At 33.5% G+C, this 24807-nt stretch overlaps 1 protein-coding gene across 9 annotated transcripts in view; it reads left to right on the top strand.

The window, feature by feature from the left end:
- Positions 1-24807, top strand: part of FAM214A (family with sequence similarity 214 member A) — a 98468-nt gene that overhangs the window by 53202 nt on the left and 20459 nt on the right. For all 9 annotated transcript variants that reach the window (XR_004956205.1, XM_036238419.1, XM_036238418.1 and 6 more), the window contains 4 exons: positions 20209-20393; positions 21384-21586; positions 21868-21993; positions 22764-24594. Coding sequence is in view for 8 of the 9 variants with exons in the window: in XM_036238419.1 (XP_036094312.1) it covers positions 20209-20393; positions 21384-21586; positions 21868-21993; positions 22764-24594 (2345 nt within the window). In the remaining variant the exon portion in view is untranslated. The remainder of the gene's footprint in view (positions 1-20208; positions 20394-21383; positions 21587-21867; positions 21994-22763; positions 24595-24807) is intronic.

The following is a 24807-nucleotide window of genomic DNA, read 5'->3' as shown; positions in this document are numbered from 1 at the left end:
TTGTCTGCCTTCTTCAAGTGGTTGAATCACTAAAGGAACCAGTGGGTATTTTTTCTCAGTGCTATTACATCATCTCATTTTCTTTTTTGGCAAGCTATCACTCTCATAGACTTCTGGTCCATTTCCTCCTTTTTTAGAGTTGGCAGTTTTCCACTTTTGTGGAATATGGTATCTATCCTGCCTATCATTGTTCTTTTAAATGACAGATTAGCTTCTCAGGCTGCTTGAGGTGGGAGCAGTGAGGAGGGAGGGGAAGAACCCCATAGAACTGTATGTAGTTGGACTCTTGGTTCATATTCACAGAGAGGCTAAAGTCAAACAGCTTTCAGCTTAGTACCTTATGGTGACAGTTCCAGCGGCTGATCCTCAGACCCATGCTAGTCTAACATCAGCTTTTCATTTGCCAATAGCAAAGAGGATAGACATCCTTTCTCAAGAGGGACTGTTCTTTTTCTGTGTTCATGTCTTCCAATTTTTTAATTAAATGCCTTTTTCTTTTTTTAAAAAAAGATAGTAGTACTTTATTTTCTAATTTTGCTTTTAAGAAGTGAAATATTAAAATTTTAGTAGTAAAGCATCTTAGCAAGGAGCTTTAGAAAGTTTAACAAATTTTAGCAAGCAAGCAAACTTTAACAAGCTTATTTTAATTTTTTATAAGTCATTGATACAGATTATCTTTATACATTATTTAAAAATAACAAAATTATGTTATTTAACTTAATAGACTGTAACATGAATTTTTCTAAATATTATTCAAATATTTTAATGGCTGTAGTATATTTTACAATGTTGATATCATATCACTCGAACCATTTTTCATAGGTAATTTAAAAAAAATTTTAATTTTCCTATTATTGTAGCTATAACATGGATTTTCAGTAAGGTTTTAATTTTTATGCCTTTGAGTAAACATCCTCTATAGAAAGATTAAACAGTCTCTTCTATGTGTTTACTTTTTAATTTCACTTTATTTAAGGTAAATTATTTCCCTTTTCATTTAATTTTTGAAATAGCGATAGTTTAATTAACATAGAATAATAAAACTAGAAATACTTTGTTGGCCATATATTATTAGAACTATTTTCCCTTCTATTTTTTATCTTTCAGGAATATTTAGATTTTATATATTTTAATCTGTCAATATTTTTCTTTCTGAGTATTTTTCTATTATTTCCAAGCTGGGAAACTTCTCATTTTTCCATTGGTCAAATAAATACATATTGAATATTCTGCTAGTTTTCCCCGTTAAAATTTTATTTTAGATGTGACTCTATCAGCGAGGTATTTATTTTGATTTATGGTAAAGTGCTATTTCTTAAAGCGTGATACAGAGATCACCCACATCATTCCAATTTTAGTATATGTGCTGCTGGAGCGAGCACCAGAGATCACCCACATCAGAGGCTTAGAGCTTTCTTGTTAAACATGCAGACCACCTGAGTCAGAGTTTCTGGGAGTAGGACTTGGGAATGCACCTTTTCTGCAAGCTTCTGAGATGATACTTGTATTAAGATTCTATTGCTACTATAAGAAATTACCAGAACTTTTGGTTTAAAACAACACAAATTTAATTTATGGTCTCACAGTTCTGAAGGTCAGAAGTTTAAAATGAGTCTAAAGGGCTGACTTTCTTCTGGAGGCTCCAGGGAAAAGTCTGTCTCCTTGACTTTTTTTAGCTTCTAGAGGTCTCCTTATTTCTTGGCTCACGGCCCCTTTCTTTATCTTCAGAGCTAGCAGTATAACATCTTCTCTCCTCTCTGACCTCTTGCCTCTCTTTTATAAGGATTTGTAATTATGTTAGGCCCACCAGGATCATCCAGGAAAAGATCCCAATCTCAAAATCCTTAATTTAGTCACATCTGCAAAGTTCCTTTTGAATGTAATGTTACATATTTTACAGGTATCAGAGATTGGGACATGGACATCTTTGGGAGGCTATTATTCTTAAAATACTTAAAAAATTATAATTTGAGAACCATTTGGTGTATGGTAGATACTCAATATTTTTCCCTCAGTTACTATGTATACTCAAACTGTTAAATATTCTGTTCTGTCTTAAAAAGCTTATATAAGGTAGAGGCCTTAAAGTTTTGCATGTAATTATTTGTTTTAGGAGCTCTCTATTTTATTTCAGTAGTCTTTTAAGGACTACCTAGTAAAGTAAAAAGTTGGTAATCCTCCTCTAGTGTTTTTGTGTTTCTTACTCACGATTTTAAAAGCTGTTAAAGGCACTTGTACCTTGCATGTGCCCTCTAGTTTTGAAGAATTTGATTTAAAAATTACAGAAGTAGTACATGGTTTCCTAAACATAATTTAAACAAAAACAATGTATAAATAGGGGAAACCACCGATTCCTCCTGACCTCCTCCTGTGTTTACTTTCCCAGGGATAAACAGGGTCTACAGTTTTGTGCATGTATCTCTACTCTTTCTCTTATCCTCATATAAGTATGCATGATATTGACTATCTTAAAACTTTTTAAAACGAAAGTGCAATTATATTCTATATATTATCTGTACCGTGATCTTTTAAAGTTTTCATCATTCAAATTGTTTATTAGAGGGATTATATAAATCACTTATATCAGTGCTTTTTTTTTCTATGTAAACATAGCAAACCTATATACAAAATTCTAAATATCTAAATTCAGACATTAGGCATGTATAACATAGGCTTGTTCAGCTAGAGATTTTCTGTATATTTTGGGGAAGGTTATATAACCTGTCTAGACTTTTTCTGGTACTTCTTTGACCTTTTACCAGAGAGAATTTGTAAAAATAATTGAGGTAAACTACAAGAAAGATTTTTATTACTCAGAAAAATTATAATAGAAACAAACATGCTGTGTTGGCTTTAATGAAATTTAAAAGGATTGATTCTAAAAATGCTAGACCTAAAATATAAAAATCTGCATAAATTTGACATTGAGATGGACTTTAAGATGCAGGTGAAGAAAAATCAATTTAGTAATGGAGCCTGGCTTGGTTTTAAGGAACTCTGTTATGTATTTAGAAATGTTAACTTCAAGATAATACGTGAGAGAAGCGGGGGAGCAAGCACTAGTTTAAAGATCTTATAAAAAGTTGAAAGCCTCCCTATCATAAAATGGAGATGAGATTTGAATCTATTCAGTCTCTCTTCAAGACTTTCCACAGCTGTTGAAAGGAAAAAAATTTTTGAAACCAGCTGAAACAAGTTTTTTTTATTATAATGAACTCAGTACAATTTCCTTATTCTTTTATCTCTCATACAACTATAAAACCAATAGTTTTGAAAAGCTAAAAGCAAATAAAACTGTAGAAATAGTAAACTTCATGACGTGTTGACAAAGTCACTGATCAAAATGTGAATACAGTACTTGGTGTTAGGGGTCAAATCTTTTTGAATTGAGTATGCCTCAGATACAATGACTTGATATTTGCTTGTTGTTTAACCCTGTCAACTTTTCAGTACCCCAGGCCACAGTGACATTTTATACACAACACAAAAGCATCATCTGTGTTTTTGTTATTACAAATTAGTCCAAAGCTATTAAAATCATGCTTTTTGAATGCTAGCAAAACTATAAATGTAAGTCATAACTGTAAATATGAACATGACTGAAATTATAAGGCAATTCTTGATTATCGTTGGCTACCCAGATGGTCCAGAATAGATTTGTGCTTATTTTTGAGATTTTCAGTGCAATAACTCACATGTTAAATTTAGGGGGAGGCGGGGAGAAAGAGCTACCAGATCCTCAGGATGTCCACAGACCCCAGTTTGAAAACCTCTTCTACCTCAGCTATGTGTTATGATTGGATGGATATATGAAAATTCACAGCTATACCTGAAAACACCAGTAAACATATGTTAAAGTAGGACTCTTGCTTTGTCAATATTACCAGTGTCTCTGTATGGCACCCCTTGCCTAATATCCTTATTTTCTCCCATTGCTTGACTTTAAGCTTCCACTAGAGCTGTGGTTTTCAATCCTGGTTTCACACTAGAATTACCTAGGAAGCTTTTAAAAGAATAGAAAACCCAGTCTTGAATGGGTCCCTGAGTTTTATTTGTATTTTGTTATTGTCGTTCTTTGGTTTAAAGCTCTCCAGAACTATTGGAAAGTTTTCATATAATAATAGTGGTTATACTGTGTGCCAGACACTGTTCAACACAACATACTGTTACCTCATGAAATCAGTGATGCTGTGAGATAGGTATTGCCTCTGTTTTTTAGGAAAGTTAAGTTTAGAGAAACCGAAAAGGTTTCTATGGGCTACATAGTTATTAGCAGCAGAACCAGGATTCAAATTGTTAACCATAATCTTAGCTATGAAACTATAAATATACAGTCTTTTTTCACCCTTTTGTTAAAATATAGATTTATTTAAACCAGTCATCATTAAACACTTTGATGAAAGTATTTTTACTTTGATTAGAAATATATAAGCATAAAGTATAAGTATAGCTCATATAAACACCTGCAGCTATATCTATCTCTTTTTTCCTTCAGGTAAGAAGTTTGTCAGATAAAGGATTTCATTCTCTAAGATTTCTTTTTAAAAGAGGCTAAAAAGCATTCAGTTAGCTCACTTTGTATGCAGGTCTCTTCAGACATACTGCATTTAAATCAGTATCTGATAAAACTGATCATTTTAGAGTTACCATATTTGGTTGATGTTAACATGTACATTTCCTGCATTTTAAATCTTTGAAATCAAATTATTTCTTACATTTGACAGCACATTGTAGTTTAATTAGAAGATTTTTTTTCTTTCTTAGTGAAAGATAAAGTGGTCATATGTCTTAAAACTGATGGCATGTTACATTTGATGAATTACCAATAGTAATTGTACATGAGATGACCATTCATTCCATTTATAATCAGAGGTAAAACAGTGTGATGTATTATTAGTATTTTTGTATATGTTAAATGAGATAAAATATTCATCATAGTTTCTGGCACATAGTAAGATCTTAAGAAGTGTCAGCTAGGTGTTACTATAACATTATAACTATTAGTGTCAGAATTGCAGGATGGTCCAGAGGGCAGGAGGGGAGTAAGGGTTAAATATGTAGTAATTGAAGGAAATCTAACTATGGGTGGTGAACACACAATGCATTGTATATACGACATACTGTTGAAATTGTACACTTGAAACGTATTGGATTTTGTTGATCAATGTCACCCCAATAATTTTTAATTAAAAAAAAAAAACCTGTAGAATAGATCCACAACCACATACCAGACAGCTGTGTCCAGCAGTCTTTTATTCAGTGTAAATGAGAGAAATCAACTCTTTTTTTAGCTATTTTCTATAGACAAGTCCCTTTATAAACAGAAATCTCCCATTAAATTGATATTTTCTAGACTGCTGTATTTACAGAATGCTGAAAGCTATCATTATATAATATACCATACTAGCCATGAGGGGCTCTTATTCTGGCATATTCTCAAAATATGGAATTTAATATAGGTATTCAGTAGTCTAGTCCAAGGAAATTTTGTCTAAGAAACAAAGCACCAGAGGTTATATGAGACATAAGATTATTGTCGACAGATTTTGAGAATGTCCGTATTGTAAAAACTGCTTCCCACAGTAAATTAACAATTTTTTACTTGTAAGACAAATCCAATAGCAATGTTACAGAAGGAACATTTCTTCCTTCTACCAGTAACTATCCTATTTTTTTCAGGCCCTAAACACATGTAAGTATATTCATACTTATCAGGCATTAAAATGCTTAATATAAAACATTAACTCACTCTGTTAATTTAAGTTTTCACAAAAGGCTAGTTTTTTGGTCCCAAGACAGTAAAGACTCATCTCAGCTTTGATACTTTTTATTTGCTTGAGAAGTGGTTTTCTTCTATAATTTTTTTTCCCTTTATTATTGATGCTTCTTTGGGGAAACTTTTAAAGTACAATTTTAGGATACGTAAATAGATTATTTTTATTATTGTTTTTATTTTTTAAATCTGCAAAAAAAAAATAAAAATATTTTCTTATATAAAAGGCAATTTTTTAAATTAATAAATTAAATTTTTTAGAGCAGTTTTATGTTCCTACCAAAACTGAAGTCAGAGTTCTCATATATGCCCTGTCCTCACAATGCACAGCCTCCCCCATTATTTATATCCCACATTACAGTGGTACATTTGTTATAGTCAATGAACCTGTATTGACACATCCTTTCCACCAAAAGTTTATAGTTTACATTAGGGTTCACTCTTGGTGAATAGGTTTTTTTTTTTTCCTAGTGTTTCATATGAGGTAAATATTTTTTAATGTATGGATATTTTTAACTAAAAATAAATGATGTACATTGAAAAACAGTATGTTCTTTATCAGTTGTCCAGAGATTTTTTTTTGTTTTTTAAAAGATTTGTTTGGCACATTCTAAATTAAGCAAAAGATGGCATTTCCTTGAGGGATTTTTTTACATATTTTTCCAGTCAAAATGACCTTATAAACTTTCTCAACCTGATAAAGGACATCTATGAAAAATCTACACCCAATACCATATTTCATGATGAAATATTGACTACTTTCTAAGGTCAGAAAGAAGGCATCCAATCTAGCTACTTGTATACCACATTGTATACCTAGCCATTGCAATAAGCTAAGGAAAAAAAAATAAGTACAAAGACTAGAAAGAAGTAAAACTATTTATAGTGCATGATTGTTTATATAGAAAATCCTAATATATTAGATATTGAAATGAGTGAGCTAGCTTCTGTCTTCAAGGAACTCACAAGTTATTAATGTTATATATATATAATATATAATATATAATATACAATAATATATAAAAAAGAAATATCTGCCTGAGGGAGTGAAGGAGGTTTTACTTCTGCCTATTAAATGATTTTTAAACTGGTTCTTCAAAAGTAAGAGTTTGGGCTTTAAATTGTAAATAATGGGAACCATTATGGAAAATTAAGCCAGCAAAATCGTATTTTAAATAGAATTCCAACAAGGAAGATGAATGGATAAGAAGGATAAGAGACAAGATGCAGGGAGACGAATCACAGAGCTATTTTAATTATCTATGTGAGAAATGATGGCTTTAATAGTACTGGCAGGGGTTATACAGTGTGGAAAAAAGTAGCTAGATCTATTTAGGAGGTACATTTTATAGGACTCAATTGCCAAGTTTTTGACTTGGGCAATTGAGCCTGGATAGTCTGCCCTATGACTCTAGCCACCTGGAACATATATATAGGGAATTCAAGAGAAATAGCAAATTTGGGGTTGGAGGAACATGGGTGCATGTGTAGCAGGGGATAGTAAGATATAATGTTGGACTTAGTGAATTCTACATATATTTGTTACTATTTTATTTTTATTTTCTCTTTATTTCTCACTCTTTTTCTCTCTTAATTTTCTCCCCGTGCCCCCATCTTGACTTTATTAAGTAGCCATGCTGTAGAACAAAAAGTTTTCTTTTTCCTTTTCAGTAAGACTAATATAATGATTCAGTGTTTGATATACCTCCTTTCTGATCATCACAACAATTATGCAGAGTGGTTGAATAGTTATTACAATTGCTAGGGATTCATAGTATTAGTCACCATTTCTCCCTCTGAGTTCCAACTGGAATTATGTGCACACATGATTGATAGTAGAATAGGAAATAAAGTATCACTTTATTAAACTGGGTATGTACCCCATAATCCCCCATGTGCAAGGCTTCTGGAAACCCATTTATGTCTGGTATTTTTACTCCCACTTTCATTAATTGAGAACATTTAGGCTCTAGGCACAGGTGCCAGCATGCCTTATTCAGAAATCTGAAGCTAAGTGTAAGACTACTTCCTCTGAGTTTCAGGAAGGAGCAGGAAATATGGAGTGGGATTCCTGGCTTTTAGCTTTGGTGTACTAGTCATCTTGGGCTGCCATAACAAAATACCATAAATTAGGTGACTTAATCAACAGAAATTCATTTTCTCACAGTTATTTAGCTTCGGAAGTCCAAGATGAGGATGCCAGCTGATTTGGTTTCTGGTAAGGGTTCTGTTCCTGGCCTGCAGATAGATGCCTTCTCACTATGTCCTCAAGTGGCCTGCAGAAAGAGATCTCTTCCTCTTCCTCTTCTTATAAAGCCACCAATTCTATTGGATTAGGACCCCACCCTAATGACTTTATTTAATCGTAATCTCCTTCTAAAAGCCCTATCTCCAAACAATAGTCACATTAGAGGTTAGGGCTTCAATATATGAATTTCAGGGGAACACAATTCAGTCCATAGCACTTGATAACCTCACTTCAGAGTAAAGGGGATGATTCAGTGACTGTTACAATTATACCAGTCATTTAATTTCAAAATATTTAGAGATTTTCCAGTTATCTTTTTCTGACTGACTTATAATTTCATTCCGTTGTGGTTGGAGAGCCACACTTCAAATGATTTAAATTCTTCTTTATTTTTTATAATTTATTTAAATTAGTTTCAAGTATATAGTACATTGGTTAGACATCTATATAGTTCAGGTTATTTAAATTCTTTTAAATTTATCAAGACTTGTTTTATGGCTCAGAATGTGGTCTGTCTTGGTTAACAGTTTGTGTTTACCTAGTAAAGATATATTCTATTTTTGTTGCGTGGAGTGTTCTACAAATACTAATTAGGCCAAGTTGTTCAATGAATACTAATTAGGCCAAGTTGATGGTGCCTTCCAAGTTTTTATATTCTTACTGATATTCTGTTACTTGTCCTATTGATTATTGAAAAAGAGAGTGCTGAAATCTCCAAATATAATTGTGGATTTGTCTGTTTCTCCCTACAATCCTATACGTTGTTACGTTATACATTTTGAAGCCATTTTATTAGATGCATTAGTGTTTAGGGCTGTTATGCTCTCTTGATGGGTTAACCTCATTATCACTTGCAATATTATTTGTTGCGGAGTCTGTTTCATATGATAATATAGCCATTCTGGCTTTCTTTGATTCATGTTAGCATGGTATATCTTTCCAATATTTAACTTTGAGCCTCTTCATGTCTTTAAAGTGGGTACCTTTTAGGTAGTATATAGCTTTGTCTTGCTTTTTAATCCAATCTGATAATCTCTGCTTTTTCACTAGACCATTCACATTAAAGATTATTGTTGACATGGATGGGATTAAATGTACCAACTAATTATTTGCTTTCTATTTGTCCCTGGTCTTTGTTCCTATTTCATTCTTTTTCTTTATTTTGGATTAAATTTTTTAAAATTCCATTGTATCTTCTCTGTTAAACTATTAATTATGATTAGATTTGTGAGATTTTTTTGGTTTTGTTTTCATTTGCTTTTTACTAGTTACTCTAAGGTATATGATAATTTAACTTGTCACAGTTGATTTTCAAGCATATTATACTACTTTGTGTCTAGTGCAAGAAACTTGTAATGACATACTTCTATTTTACCGTTCTTAGCCTTTATACTTTTGTTATCATGCATTTTACTTCTACAGTTATAAATCATACAATACATTACTCTTATTTTTTCTTTAAATAGTCAATTCTATATGAAAGTGATTTAAAAACCAAGAATAAATATTTTCTATTTGCCTACATGTTTATGATTTCCAGTGCTCTTTGTGTAGTTCCAGACTTCTAAATGTATCATTTTTCTCCTGAGAGAAGGACTTCCTTTTAACATTCTTGGTAGTGCAGGTCTGTTGGTCTTGACATTTTTTCAGCTTTTCTGTGTCTAAAACAGCATTCTGCTTTTTTTGTTTTGTTTTGCTTTCTTAAGAATTTTAGGTTGACGAGTTTTTATCTTTCACTGCTTCTCTATTTCTTCAGAGCTCTCTTTCTTTGTGCTACTGGTACTCTGCCCTGTGACTAGCCACCTTGACCTCCCATTCCCATAATTCTTTTGTATTCATTTCAAGGAGACTACTGGATTCTGTCTGGCTTCCCCTTCCCTGCACTTCAGCCTGGAAACTTACTCCAGGCGGTAAGGTTGGGCAATTGTAGTGCTCACCTATTTATTTCTCTCTCAGGAATCACTGTCCTGTACTGTTGTCCAATGTCTGAAAACAGTTGTTAGTATATTTTGTGTGGTTTAGTGTGTGTGAGTAAATCAGGTCCTTGTTACTCTGTGGTGACTGGAAATAGCTGACTGGCTACCAAAATCAAACCGGTCAGGTTAGCTACCCCACCAGCCTAGTGGAAGAGTTCATAAAGTGGGTGAGTATAAAAATTCCTTAAATATATGCCCTGGTGGGGAGATAAGGCTTGTGGTAAAGTCCTGCTCTTTCTGTATACAGAAGCCCAACCTGAGTAAAGTGAAGAAGTTTCTTTCTTTCCTAACATTTATCATTACCATATTATAAATGAAGAAATTCAGTAACATGCCTGAACTTGCCCAGGATTGAATTTACTAGATCTTACTGCTGTCTTTGTGAAAATAGTAAAACTGAATTTTACAGTAGATGTTTTACTTACTGCAGTTATGAAATAGTTATTAAAAGTCAATTTTATTTTGAAATCTGTACATGAATTTTAATTTTTACTTTGCTTTGTCCATCAGTTATGTTGTATATAATATCAATTCATTTCTGAAAATGAGAAGATTTTGATTTTCATGGCATTCCTTGAATCAAATACGTCATGAAGGAAATACTCCATGAAATCAAAATTTCTTAAATTATATTCTGGTCTTTTGTATGGAAACTTTACTAAGAATGTCTTCAGACTGTAAGGAGGTTTTTAAATACTTGTTGACTACACTGGGTTTACTATTTAAAGTTAAATAATAACTGAAATCTAATCTGATTATTCCTACCACAGCAAGATATGCCAGAAATCAAAGGGCAGAATCTTTTTTTATCAGAAATTTCTCAGAGGTAGAAATTATTATTTCAACTCGCCTAGAGTCACTCAGTGTTTGAATTTATTTCTATATAAGTCATATAGCTAACAAATAATAAATCATCTCTTAGACACCAGAGAAATAATTAAGAGAGCTACTTGCTTAAGTTACAGTCAATATTTTGTGCTTATTAAATTGAGGGACCGTATCTTTTGAATACTATCATGAACTAAAATTATTTTTAGTTCAGAATTATTCAGAATTATTTTTTTTCTACTTTAAAATGTTTTTAATCAATGGATATACAGCTAACTTCTTATAATGAAGGGAAAGTTATTCAGGAAATAGCATCAGTTCTTGGCTGGGTGTAGTACTGATTCTATAATTAGTTTCTTCACAGTGTAGAAATAAATAATTTTGTCCACAAATATTTTTGAGTGCTTTTATGTGCCAAGCATAGTGCCTGAGTTTTGATGCTATGTTAGTCAACAGAACTGACCAAAATCCCTGCCCTTATAGAGTTTACAGGGGGCAGATAGGTAGTAACCCTAACAATAACTAAATCATATAGTTTGTATGGAGAAACAACTTGGCTAATAGAAGTGGTTTAAATTCTGCCACAAATAGAAAAGGGTCTATATGACTTCCAGGAGACTGCATCACAAGATGCAAATAGTACCTTAGGGAAGCAACTGGCAGTTGCGCAGCCTTATTGTAGACGAGGTGCATTGTACATTCAGTGATATTTGCTCGTTTTACAAAGCAAATATGGTGCTAATGTGAAAGCAGAGGATTGCTTATTTAATTTCAAAAGAAAATATTTTGAGCCATGTAATTACTTGGGTCAGTAATGTGTTTTAAATGAAAACATTTTAGTTGTTTGTCCAACTGACAAGGAAATCTTCTAACTTCATTAATTGTAGCTTTCAGATTTGGTGTTCAATTCAAAATAAATTATGCTTGAGAACCTGATCCTTACATTAAAAAAAAGTAGAATTCATTCTAGAAATAACATATATGACAAACTAGGCATGGGTGTTTGCCTTATTATTTGGACTTATCAGCTTTGTATCCTATAGAAAGTTAAACAATGCTATAAATTGAGCATTGTCTTTTTAACTCCTTTATTTTATACTAGGACTCTTCACATTATTTTTTCATAAATTCCTGAATCCTAAAGCTGGCAGGTGTTTTGTTTGTTTGTTTGTTTTTAGAAGTGGTGTAGTCTGACAAGGGTTCAACTTAGAACAAAAGAGGTTAATAATGGGAATATGAGATCTACAGCACAGTGCTTATTTTTCACTAGATAGTTATGTCTTACATTAGTGCGGAATTCCCAGATGTCAGTTTTCCTTGTGTGTGCTGAAATTTTAAAAAGTTTATTTTTGTCATGTATGCGAGACAATGTAGTAAGTTATTTTTTTTTAATTATGGAGCACATTGTACAAAGTATATGTGCATTAAAGACAGTTTAGAGAGTAATAATAAAATGATCTCTCATGCAGCTGCTAAGAACATTATCAATCCTGTGTTTGCTGACCCCTGTGTACCTCTCACCTCAGTGACAACCCCACCAGTCACACTTGAAATATCTACTGTTTTGAATTTTGGGTTAATTATTCCCTTGTACTTTTTAATACTTTTTTTGACATATGTATATAACCATCAAGTATGTTGTTTAATTTTGGTTGTGTTTTAAACTTTTATGTAAATAGAATTATCCTAGTTATAGTCTTCTGTAAACTGTATGCAGCTATCACTTAATCTTATATTTATATCCACTGTTGTATCCCATTATGAGAATATACCACAAGTTATCCATTCTCTATGATAAACATTTGTTATTGTTTCCAGGATTTTTGTTGTTGTTGTAGGCAGTGTTTCTTTGAATATTCTTATATTGGTCTCCTAATGCACATGCAAAAAGTTTTCTCTGGATTATTTACCTACCTAAGGGAGTAATTATTGAGTAATAGAGCATGCAGTTCTTTGCTAGATAATGCCAGATTATTTTTCAAAGTGGTTTTATCAGTATATACTTCTACTATCAGTTTATGAGTACTTCTTTAGACTTACACATTTATCAAAACTTATTTGATCAGACTAATTCTCCTCCACCCCCAAAAAATCCGGTAATTGTGAAATGGTATGTCGTTGTGGCTCTAATTTGTATCTTGTGATGATTAGGAAAGTTCAGCATCTTATTTTCATTAGCCTCTCAGGATTCTTAGGTGAAATATTTTGGATATTCATCTTTTGTTGGTTATTTAGATTGCAAATTTTTTCTCCTTGTTTTGGTTTGGTGTTTGTTTGTTTATTTTTTCTTCAGTCTCTGTGGTGCCTTTGGTGTAGCACTTCGCCGCCTTAGTCCACAGGAACTTTAATAAAGACAGCTGTTCTGAATGCTCAATAACCAGTTTGGACAGAGCTTTGGAACACAGTCCTTTTAGAAGTTTGGGGCTCCTTTTATTATAGGGGTGCCAGTGGAAAATGTGTGAGAAGACAGGGAGGCCTACTTTGGGATGTTTGAAAGATGGGAGTTTATTCAACTTTTCTTTCTTCTTTCATTCATATTTTCCTCTTCTTATATTCCTGCTGTTTGTTTTTTCCTCTTTATATATTCTCCCTGTCCTTTTCTCCCCCTTTTTCTCTTTAATTCCGATTCTCAATTACTCTTTTAATCTTACTAGTTGTTTCCTTAAAATAATACCCTTACCTCCACACAAATAACTATGGTTGAGTTGGTAAGGAGCCATGGGTATGTGGATGGCATGTATATGTTAGGGGTTTTATGTTATTGAGAATTCAGATAGAAGAGGAAAAAGAGATATCTTTTATGGCAGCCAGTTACAGTGCTCTGGGAAGAGCTTTAGTTGCCTTTTAGAATTGTGTGAAGCACAAGCTTTACCTTCTTTAGCCTCTGATGAACTCTTCCTACTCTTATATGACCTAGAAAATACCATATTTGTTAACAATTGGGTGAAAAATCAATAATAAGTTAGATTGAAATTTTTTTATGAACTCATCAGTTGTTTTACTACTATAAAAGAGATATTTCTTTTGTGTTATGCCTTTATAGCATTTTAGTAAAAATTATTTTAAAAGAAAATATGTAAATACTAATCATAAATGCCATACTTCTTTGTCATGTAAACTTTTAATCTATAACATAATCACTAAGGTGTTTAAATGACAAAATATATGCCTTTAAAAAAGTTTTGCTATTATCTACAATTGTGTTTTAAAGACTGTATAGCACTGTATTTTTTTATGCTGTAGTAAATAATCGCGGCAAACAAATTCAAACTGGTAGGTGATTGCTGTTTTATATTATGCGATGTTTCCAAAGAAGGGAAGAGAATTAAGTACTTATGTTGTTGCTTGGCTGTTAGTAGCTTAGAGAACATAGGAGCTCAGTGTGGCCTGAGTTCCGAGTGCACAAGGCCTGTCTGTCAGAGCTGATATCAAAGGAGCACCGTCAGTGCTTCCAGGATTCCCTGAGGTTCTTTTTTAGTCTTAGAATAGAAATATTTGGCTTTCAACATTATTTAGATCTTTTGTTTCAAGAAATTCAAAGTGTTTTATAAGATTCTATGAATCAAGATATCCAAAAATGAGTGAATATCTTATATTGATTTCACAACTTTGAGCAAGAAAGGGTGGTCTTTGTGTCTTATTTTCATCTTGAAGTAAGGTAGATTAGGCTACATGATTTCTGAGATGCTTTTCTTACTCAAAACAGAAATACACAACTCCTACCTTTGAGATTGGAATGTATAGATTAGAACCAAAAATAGTTTAATGTATGTAGAATTTAACCCATTACTAGAGATATGTCCATGAAATATTAAGACTATTATTATAGAGAAATAGATGAGTTGGTAAGATGGTGCTGAGTTTTTCCTAAAATGACGGTTGATTTGCACCCATCTGTCCTTTCCTTTTTCATGGTCATATTTGTTGTGATCAATGCCCCACATTCGGGAGAAGGTTGGCTGAAATTATGGTACAGTCTGTCCAAGGAACAGAGTGAAACTCACCCATGCGGTTGTGAGATTCATGACCTTAAGCTCGTGTGCCAGCACCATGAAGTAACCATTCATAGCCTAGATGGCTTACGTAAGTTCTGGGGAAGAGTACAAAGTAAGTGAAAGATCAGTGTGGAAATGAGTTAGGAAAGAGCTCTTTTGTGGAAAAAAAAAAAAAAATAGGGAGTCAGGAAAGCTCTTCAGAAAGCTCAGGATTGGTGGAAAGGAGAGGAGGGATGCATGTTTTATTAGCTAAACAAAGAACAAACAATTGCACAAGGTGGAAAATGAGCAGAGCATGGTATAGAGAACAATTTGGCTGGAACAGAGAGACCATGTAGGGAGTAGTAAAAGATGAGATGAGGAAGCAAAGATGGAGATAATTGAAACTTCGAAGGCTGAATCTTAAGGAGGGTCACCTTAGTGTATCACTCCTAGAGGCAGCATTCACATCAGAATCTGGCAATGCTCTGTTTGGTGGCCCTGACCCTAATGCCAGGCTTAAGTGTTCACATTAGATTCAACAGCTAGGAGACTATTGTAATAATTCAGGTGCAAGTAATAAGAACCTAACTAGGTAATTGTCTCGAGGTTAAAAAAGAAGTGTTTAATTACACGACAAATTTAAAGGAACAAATTAATAAGATTTAGTGACTGGATTTCAAGACCATAAAGAAGGAAATCTCCTGCTCCTGTCCCATAGACTTGTAAGGGAACTTCTTTTCATCTCGTTTTGGGAGTTGGAGACAATTTTGTATGAGTGATGATACTACATATTTAGTACTTATCTTGTTTTTATAGAAAGGACAATTGTAAAATATAAATGGCTGTTAAGAGAGGACTAGGAAGGTACACTTTTGCATTTATTATCTCTACCCTTCAGAATAATTGACAATGTATGTCACATCTGTTCAATCTTCCATCAGCACTGAGATTGCTATTGTCAAGGTCACCAAGGACTTGCTCATTGTTCAATCTAGTGGTCAGTTCTTTATTTATATTTTATTAAACCTCACCAGTGTTTGAGATCATACCCTTCTTGAAACATATTTTTTTCTTGTGACTTCCATGATACCATACTTGACAGCTCTTTTTACTGATTCATCTTCTACCAGATTGCCCCTTGTTGGAGTGACCCCAGGGTTCTGTCACGAGTTCCCTACATGTTCCTCTAGGTAACTCTTGACCCTCAATACTCTCTGTATGCCATGATTTACAAAACCATATCTCCAACCTGCACAACTACAATAACCTCCTAACTAGTATACCTACTTTGATTCTTTTTCCTGTTATATTATCAACATAGCAGCCAGGATGATCATTTTAAAATGTAAATCAGATTATATCATTTTTCCGCTTAAAATCCTCCAATGGCTTCCCAATTGCATTAAGGATAAAATCTGAAGTCCCTGCACTATTTCAAAATCCTATATAATCTAGTTCCTGACCACTATTCTAAACTTCATCTGCTTCCACTTTCCCTCTCTCCACTGCCATTTCAGCCTCACTCACCTTCTTTTAGTTCTAGGGACATTACTTATTTATTCTCACCTTAGATCTATCTATGCTCGGTATGCTGTTCCCCTAATTTTTGAATGACTTGCTCCTCATTCAGATCTCAGCTTAAATGTTATACTTGATATAAAGCATTCACGTAATAACTCTCACATCACTCTTTTTATAATTACAGCCTAGCACTTAGAGCTATCTGATATTTTTCTTATTAATTTATTCTTGTTTTTCTCTGCCACCACTAGAATATAAGCTCCAAGTCTCAGTGTCTAGGAAAGTGCCTGGCCCACAGTAGGTGTATAATAAATATTTGTTGAATAAATCAAATCTTAATACCTACATATTGGTTATCTCAATTGACAGTCCAATTCTTTGAGCATAACCTCTTCTCCTGATTCTTAACACCCATTCTCAAGTCCATCCATATATGTTTCTCATATTATCAGTATGAGATTCTAGTTTTTACCTAATTTTTTAAAAGGGTTATTTTTAAAAAGCAAGCAAGAAAGACAGAAAGAGCGAGCAAACGAGAGAGAAGAAAGAAAAAAGTTTCAAATTGCTAAGTTCCAATTTTTAACAGTATATTCTTATGTATGGCTTCACAAATTCCTATATTAAGCAACCAAACTATGACTTACCTACTAGGGGTTCTATAAAACAGTAACTCTAATTAAGTAAAACATATGACGTTAGGCAGTGTTTTCATTTACATGTTATTTTTCAGTTACTAGGCCTTATCATTTATCTAATATCAGTCAGAATAATTTATTTAAATTTTATTTTGTCTTTGCTTTATAAGACTGATAATATTTTGTTGTATATATATTTTTTCTATGCATGTATGTCCATTGATCCCACAAACACATAGCATTTTCTTTTGAAACATGTTTTCACTTACATTGTAGATTACTTGTCAAAAGTAGATCTATATCATTATTTTAGGTATAACTCTACCACAATATATTTAGCCAGTCCCATATTATTGTACATTTAAGTTTATTCCAAAATTTTAACTAGTATTAACATTTTAACAAATATCTTTGAACATTCAGTTTGGTATGCTTGTTCTATTATTTCCCTGGGATAAGTTCATAAAAGGAGAATCTTAATTCATATTCCAGATTGTCTTCCAAAGGACATTATTTTTAAAGAAACTTTCTTATTAGCAATCCCCTTAGTTGCTCTTATGCTTATCTTGCCATTTTATTCCATGTCATAAATGGCGCAGAATCTTTCCACTACCTCGTCAGGCTCTGGAAGTAAACTGAATGGCAGCTACAGCAGCCCAGTGATGAGTAACACCTTCTTCCATTCCCTTTAGACAGAGCTTTGAAGCAGCTCTGCACTATCCTGGGTTTTGCTCTCAATCAAGGATACCAGCAATAAGTGTATTGGTTCAGAGGGGCTACTGGCTAGGGCCTCTGAAGAAAGAGGTTAGTGGTCCTGGCCTCTCCCCCTGGGTTTTTTCTGAGCTACTTCTGAAGAACAGAAATTCATAGACTCTTGGGGTTGAAAGAACCCCTGCAAGTCTAATAAGGTCACCATTTATTGTCTAAATCCCTTCAAGGACACCCCTGGCAAGTGTTTATCAGTCTGTCCTTGAACACCCCTAGTGATAAAGAATTGACTTCTCAAATTAGTTCATTTCATTTATAGATTACTCTATTCAAAAATTCCACAATTACCAAATCGTTCACGTCTTTTGTTAGACAGAACAGATGGGGGCCTTTAAGAAAATGGCTAAACTCCAGAGCCACATTTGCCACTACAAAAGCAGCCAGTCCAGTTACAGCCACCAGTCAGTCAGACTGTAGTGTAAGCACAATACCCACTGAGGTCTTTGAGGGAGAGGGACTCTAGAACTATGTTCTGATTGATCAACTCCCAATTTTCAATGATCTGTCCTTTATAGCCCGTGAAAATTGATAACATCCTTTCTGTTTTCTTCAGTTGTGTTTTACATTAAATAATTTATCTCTTCTAAACTGTGTAACTAGTAGGTAAACCTAGCAGTCTACATTTGTCTAAATTTGAAACATTTTTTATTTTTGTAAAGATAAATTGTTTTCCCAGGCCCTAAAATCATACTATTTCCAGAGTAAGCTATGTATCAAAATATCAAGTTCTATCTATTGAATTTTCTTTAGCATGATAAATTTTCCAGTTCTATTCATATTCTTTACTATAGTAAACTATACTCTATGGTGTTTTATTATAAATTGGGGTCCTATTCCTAGAAACTAATTCTATGTCATAAATATTCTAAAATACATTACTAAAATATATATTGGATATATTATTTTCATTTATAATTTTACAAACATACATGAAAGTACGTAAAAGCAAAATTTATAGCCATAATGAAAGAAAGCATATATGGTTTAGCATATTCTGGAGCCAGACTCTGTAGGTTCAAATTCCAGCTTTGCTACTTCTTAGTTGGGTGGTCTCACACAGGTTACTTAATCTCTCTGTGCTTCAGTTATCTGTAGAATGGTGGTAATAGCTGTTCTGAAGATGGAATGCACTAATATACAGAAAGTACTTAAAACTGGCAATGCCTTGACAATATTACTACATGTAGTTTTTATTTTATGTTTCACAAATGGTCATTTTAGGGAAACTTCTCTGAATGGTCTTAAAATACCAACTCAGTAGAGTTGGCTTTTAAAGCTCCATCTTTTCCTGATAAGCCTTCTTGAGTCCAGAAATAAGCATTCTTCATCATACCTTTCAAGGCTGTTCACATCTGGCTCCGGTCCCGCCTTTTCCACATTTTCTCTATACAAATTGTCCACTCAAGTTGCATTTTCACTCTTATGGTTCTGCTCAATACCTACCTCTTTTGCAAAATTTACCACTGTCATCTGAACTTCTTTGGAATTTATTAAATGCTGTAGTGTTCTATTTGTTTTTAATATCATCTCTGACATTTTCGAGACTGGGAGCTGTGTGGAGTATAACTCTGTGTACTCCATGACTTAATACAGTATAGTAGGTACTTAAAATGTGTTGCTTAATTGGATTGCATGACGAATGGAATTTTGTGCATGTGTATGTAAAAGTACATGTGCATGCATGTGCAACCTGTGTAGCAGGTTAATAATTTTAAAAGGTAACTGTGTTTAAAAAAATTAGAGCACCTGTGAGGAATTTTAAAATTACTGCAAATAAGTGAAAATATCTGCTGGTTAGATTGTTTGGAACTGCGTAGTACCCCCCAAAATATTACATTTCATATTTTGCAATTTGAGCCTGCATCTGCTGTTGGGTAATCATAGCATATCTCCCTCTGCAGCTATCATTACTGTATTGGAAAGGCAGAGAAGGCCCCCGTGGCTGTGAATGTCCGTGTCACAGAATTAGGGCTGTGAGAACAAGAAGCAGGTTAAAGAAGGGAAGAGAGAGAAAAGGGGAAAAACATGCATTTGGAGCTGTATCTTTTTCTAATATTTAATAATAGTAATAAAATATCTTAGCTAAAAATATATGACGTAAAACATTTTAACCTTTTGCTATTGGTGAAGTTTTATGTGTGAAAACTATTGTAGTTGACTTCCAAAAACATATAATTTATCTATAGGATTAAAGTATTCCTAAATCTTAGGTATTTTAATTGAAGTTTACATTAAAACAGTTTTATGCGATAATTTTAACCAGCTTTGTTTAATTTTGAAATATCCATCATCTCCTGACTGTGTATTTTGTGAATCAAGAGTTTACTGCATTTTAATTGCCTCATTTTTATTCTCTTTTCACTCTTAGTTAGTGAATATACTTGAATGTAGAATGTGACAGTAGTTATTTTAGGCATAAAAGATGAGTTCTTATGAAGAGTACATTAAAGCAAAGGCTCCTCTTTCTCTTTTTTAATACCAGATACTTTAGATGAATATTTTGAATACGATGCAGAGGAGTTCTTGGTCTCTTTGGCCTTGTTAATAACAGAAGGACGAACACCTGAATGTTCCGTGAAAGGTCGCTCAGAAAGTTTCCACTGCCCTCCAGCACAGTCCTGTTCTTCAGGAACTACCAAACATGAATGCAGTGACAAGCTGGCCCAGGTAAGAACCATGTGTCGAGAGCTTTTTATTTTATTTTTTCTAAACCTATATAAACTACATAAATTCTGTCATTGCCTTTGTTACATCACAATTATAATGTTTACATTTAAATATAAAATTAGTCAGAACAATAAGGAAAAATTCCTAAGCCTGGACCATAGCCAGTAACCTTGGCTGTTAAACAAGGCTCTTGAAGGCACAGTAGGTAGCTTCGCTTATCAGCAGGCAGGTGGGCAGCCAATTTTTACCTGCTTTCTTACTCACCGAATTTAAGATGATGTTTGCTACTATAATTCAGCCTTTTTTATTTTTAGAGTTTCATCCCTGGCTCATCGACTTTATGTTCTTATTTATTTAGTGGATTGATGTTAATGATTATTTCCCCACATGAAGCAATTTCCCACTTATATATATATTTTTTTGATGGGAGGATACATTTTGCTATCATATTAATGTTTTTGTATAATAGTGTTAAAATATTTATTTTGGTAATTAGTAAGTATATAAATTGCTGTAAGGATTTTTCTTCCAGTTAGTTTCTTAAATGTAGTCCAAAATTTAAACTTTTAAAATCTTGTATATTTTCAGCATTTAATTAAAACAAGTTTTTAATATTTTGGTATTCACTTAGAATGAATCTCCTCTGTAATGATGAGTAATTAACAAACTAGGAAAAGCTGGGCCACCTCAAGGCCTGTCAAACATTGTGTATGGAAGTTCTTTTCCTACACGTTGAAGCAAAGATATCGCCACCCCCCCCAAAAAAAATTTGCCTCATAAATGTCTTTCAATACTAATCCTTGCACTCTAAAGTTCACTAGTGTTAATTCATTAGTTAATGCGGAAACCTAAACAGACAAGTCTAAGCAAGTTCTACAGTTGATGGCTCATTTCTCAAACAGATGTATACTTAACAATTGTAATTTTCAAATTTAAATATAAAATTGTGTGGGTTACTAAGACATTTTGCTTTATTCATTTTTTCCTAAGTGTCGACAAGCCAGACGAACCAGGTCTGAGGTTGCATTGTTGTGGAAGAATAACCTTCCAATCATGGTGGAAGTGATGCTACTGCCAGACTGTTGCTACAGCGACGATGGGCCCACCACAGAAGGAATTGACCTAAATGATCCTGCAATTAAGCAAGATGCATTATTATTAGAAAGATGGATATTGGAACCAGTTCCTCGACAGTAAGTTGTAGAACCCAGTTTGAAGTTGTTCTTGGTAATCATGTTTCCACTACTTTCTATACATTATTTTAATAATATACCCTATCTTTGAATCCCTTTATTTATGTAGTAAAATTTAGATATTTAGTACTTATGTGACTTCAAGTGACACCAGTAAATTCACTCTTATACTCTTGAAAGCATGCATCCTAAGTGATATGTTTATTTCAGTTTCTATTTTTCTAAAATAAATTCATTTTGTACTTGCTGACATTTAGATGATGCTTTCTTACTTCCCTTAGGAGTGGTGATCGATTTATTGAAGAGAAGACTCTTCTATTGGCTGTCCGCTCATTTGTGTTCTTTTCTCAATTAAGTGCTTGGCTGAGTGTTTCTCATGGTGCTATTCCACGAAATATTCTTTACAGGTATGTGTAGGGCAAAAAAGAATACAGTGTGTATTCAACTACATTGGTTAGCTACCGAATGATATTTTGTCTTTTAAGTATTTTATTCCTGCATTTATAAATATAAGTGGGTAAAATTTACTGACTTTTTTTTTTCTCGAAACAATTAGAGAAATGTAGATGTGAGTCAGTGTAAATTTTGTTTCTGGGTTAAATTTGGTATGGAATAGTTTTCAGAGAACTTTTAAACTTACTTTAGAGAGCCAACAGTGAACTTAGTGCTGCTATTATAAATAAAGTGGAAGAACTTTCTGAGCTGCTGTATTTCCATAATGGTAGCCTTACTTACTTTTTGGCATTTCAAACACTGTAAACATACAGGCTGCTAAACAACTCTTTAATTGTCTCTTTAGGCAGGTGGCCATGAGATAGAAAGTATCTCCTAAACACCTTACACAATAGAACTAACTAAATCCATTTATTTAGTGGTAACTATGAAGCTCTTTTTTTGCTTTGACAAATAATTTTAAATTATAATATTCTTCAGTTTTAATGCTTAAGTTCTTTGGTGTTCTTTAAAAGATCATCTCTATTCCATACATAATCTACCACATTTCTCGTGTTGGTTTTATCAGAATGACATGCATGGTTAAATAGCAAAAAGTAAAACCTCAATAGTCATTAATACAAACAAAGATAAGTAGATGGCTGTTTAAAATGTTTAAATAATATATGCTAATGGTATATATTTTATAACCTCGTTGATTCCATATTTTTCTGTGTGATTCCAGAATCAGTGCTGCCGATGTAGACCTACAGTGGAATTTTTCACAGACTCCAACTGAACATGTGTTTCCTGTTCCCAATGTTTCTCACAATGTGGCCTTGAAAGTCAGCGTTCAGTCCTTGCCCAGACAATCGAATTACCCGGTTTTGACCTGTAGTATTCACACTAATATTGGCCTGTATGAGAAAAGAATTCAAGAACGTGAACTTAAAGCCCATCAGCACCGCAATTCTAATGAAGCAGAACAATGTAGTACCAACAGTTCACAGCGTCTGTGTAGCAAACAAACTTGGACCATGGCACCTGAAAGTGTATTACATGCAAAAAATGGCACAACTCCAGAATATACTGCAGCTGTCAAAAATGGCAAACTATATCCAGGCACTGGCAGTAAATCTGACTATGGAACATGTCAAGCCAACATTCTGGGCTTCCGTGGTAGAGGAGATAAAAAGTCTCAAGAAACACCAGTGAGAACTATAAAATCACTTTCAGTGATTGATTCCAGTGTCTCTAGCCGCCAGAGTTCCTGGCACTCAGTTGGTGAGACTAATCCCTTAATAGGCTCTTTAATTCAGGAGCGACAAGATGTTATTGCAAGAATTGCTCAGCATTTGATTCATTGTGATCCAAGCAGTTCACATGTTTCAGGACATACATTTAATACACAAGAATCTAGTTCACGTAATTCTAAACTTTTCCGTGTTTCACAAGAAAATGAAAACGTGAGAAAATGTAAAGAAACTTTCTCCATTTCTTTTGGTAATCCAGAGCTGACCTCTTCGGAAGACGCCAGTGAGGGGAAAATTCGAGCAAAACCAGAAACTCCTCGAAGTGAAACTTGCACTTCTAATGGTCTTTATTCTCGCCAGTCTGTTGGTGAGACTAATCCTTTAATAGGCTCTTTACTCCAGGAGCGGCAAGATGTCATTGCAAGGATTGCTCAACATTTGGAGCATATTGATCCAACGGTATCACATATGCCCCGGCAATCATTCAACCTGTGTGACTCCAGTTCAGTTCCTTCTAAAGTATTTAGGAGTTCATATGAAGACAAAAATTTGTTGAAGAAAAACAAGAATGATGCCTCTGTTTCCATTTCTAATACAAAATTTTCCTTGTTAGAAGACTGCAATGAAGGGGAAAACTTAATACCTACCAAATCTTTTAGTTCTTTTAAATGCAATAGTAAAGTCAAGTCCTCTTTAAAACCTCAAATAGGGAGACATCTGTATCAGGACAGTCCTAGTGAAGTCATCCAAAGTACACTTCAAGGAACACAGAACAAATTAGTGGCTCCCTCAAATATGTCTCATTGCAAAGGAAATAACTTAGATTTGGCAGTCAGATTGGAAAATACACTTTCTGAGTGTCAATTTAAGGAGCAAGAAATTAGCAATGGAATTGATAAACGGTATTCAAATTGCAGTGCTGACAAACAAATTTGCACAAATAAGTATAAAGAAAAAATAATAAAAAATGAAAATTGTAATCCAGAATCTTTTAACAATCACCAATTTGATAATTCAAAAAAAAAAGACTCAAAAGTTACTATGTTGGAAATATCTGGATATTTGCACAAATATGAAAACGAGTGCTCAGATAAAGACTCAAAAAGGCCTACAACACGTGAGCAAAATATGCAACTTAATAGTATAGAAAATTATCTCAATAAAGATAATGAAGACTTCAAATGCAAAAAGTCAGACCAATTGAAAAATGAACAGGACAAGAAAGAAGATCCAGTTGATGAAAAATCTCAAAACCGTTCTCAGAGGAAGAATGTAAAAGATTGTTTGTCTACATGTGAACGACTGAAAAATACAGAGGTGTTGGTAGGTAATATGTACTATTTCAAATGTAATTCTAAAACATCCATTATGTTTCTAGGAGATCTAGATATAAAGACCCTGAGTGCCCGGTATCTAAAGAACACATAGTCTGATAAACCTGCTACAGAACTAGTATTAATTAACATCCTTGCAAATAACCCACTTAAGAGAAGATACTAGGTTAATTCTTCTTGTTGCCCTTTTTTATTTCAATAG

Source organism: Rousettus aegyptiacus, unplaced genomic scaffold, assembly GCF_014176215.1.
Source record: "Rousettus aegyptiacus isolate mRouAeg1 unplaced genomic scaffold, mRouAeg1.p scaffold_m13_p_3, whole genome shotgun sequence".
NCBI lineage: Eukaryota > Metazoa > Chordata > Mammalia > Chiroptera > Pteropodidae > Rousettus > Rousettus aegyptiacus.
The sequence above is the reverse complement of the archived record's forward strand: the minus strand, read 5'-3'. Positions and strand labels throughout refer to the sequence as shown.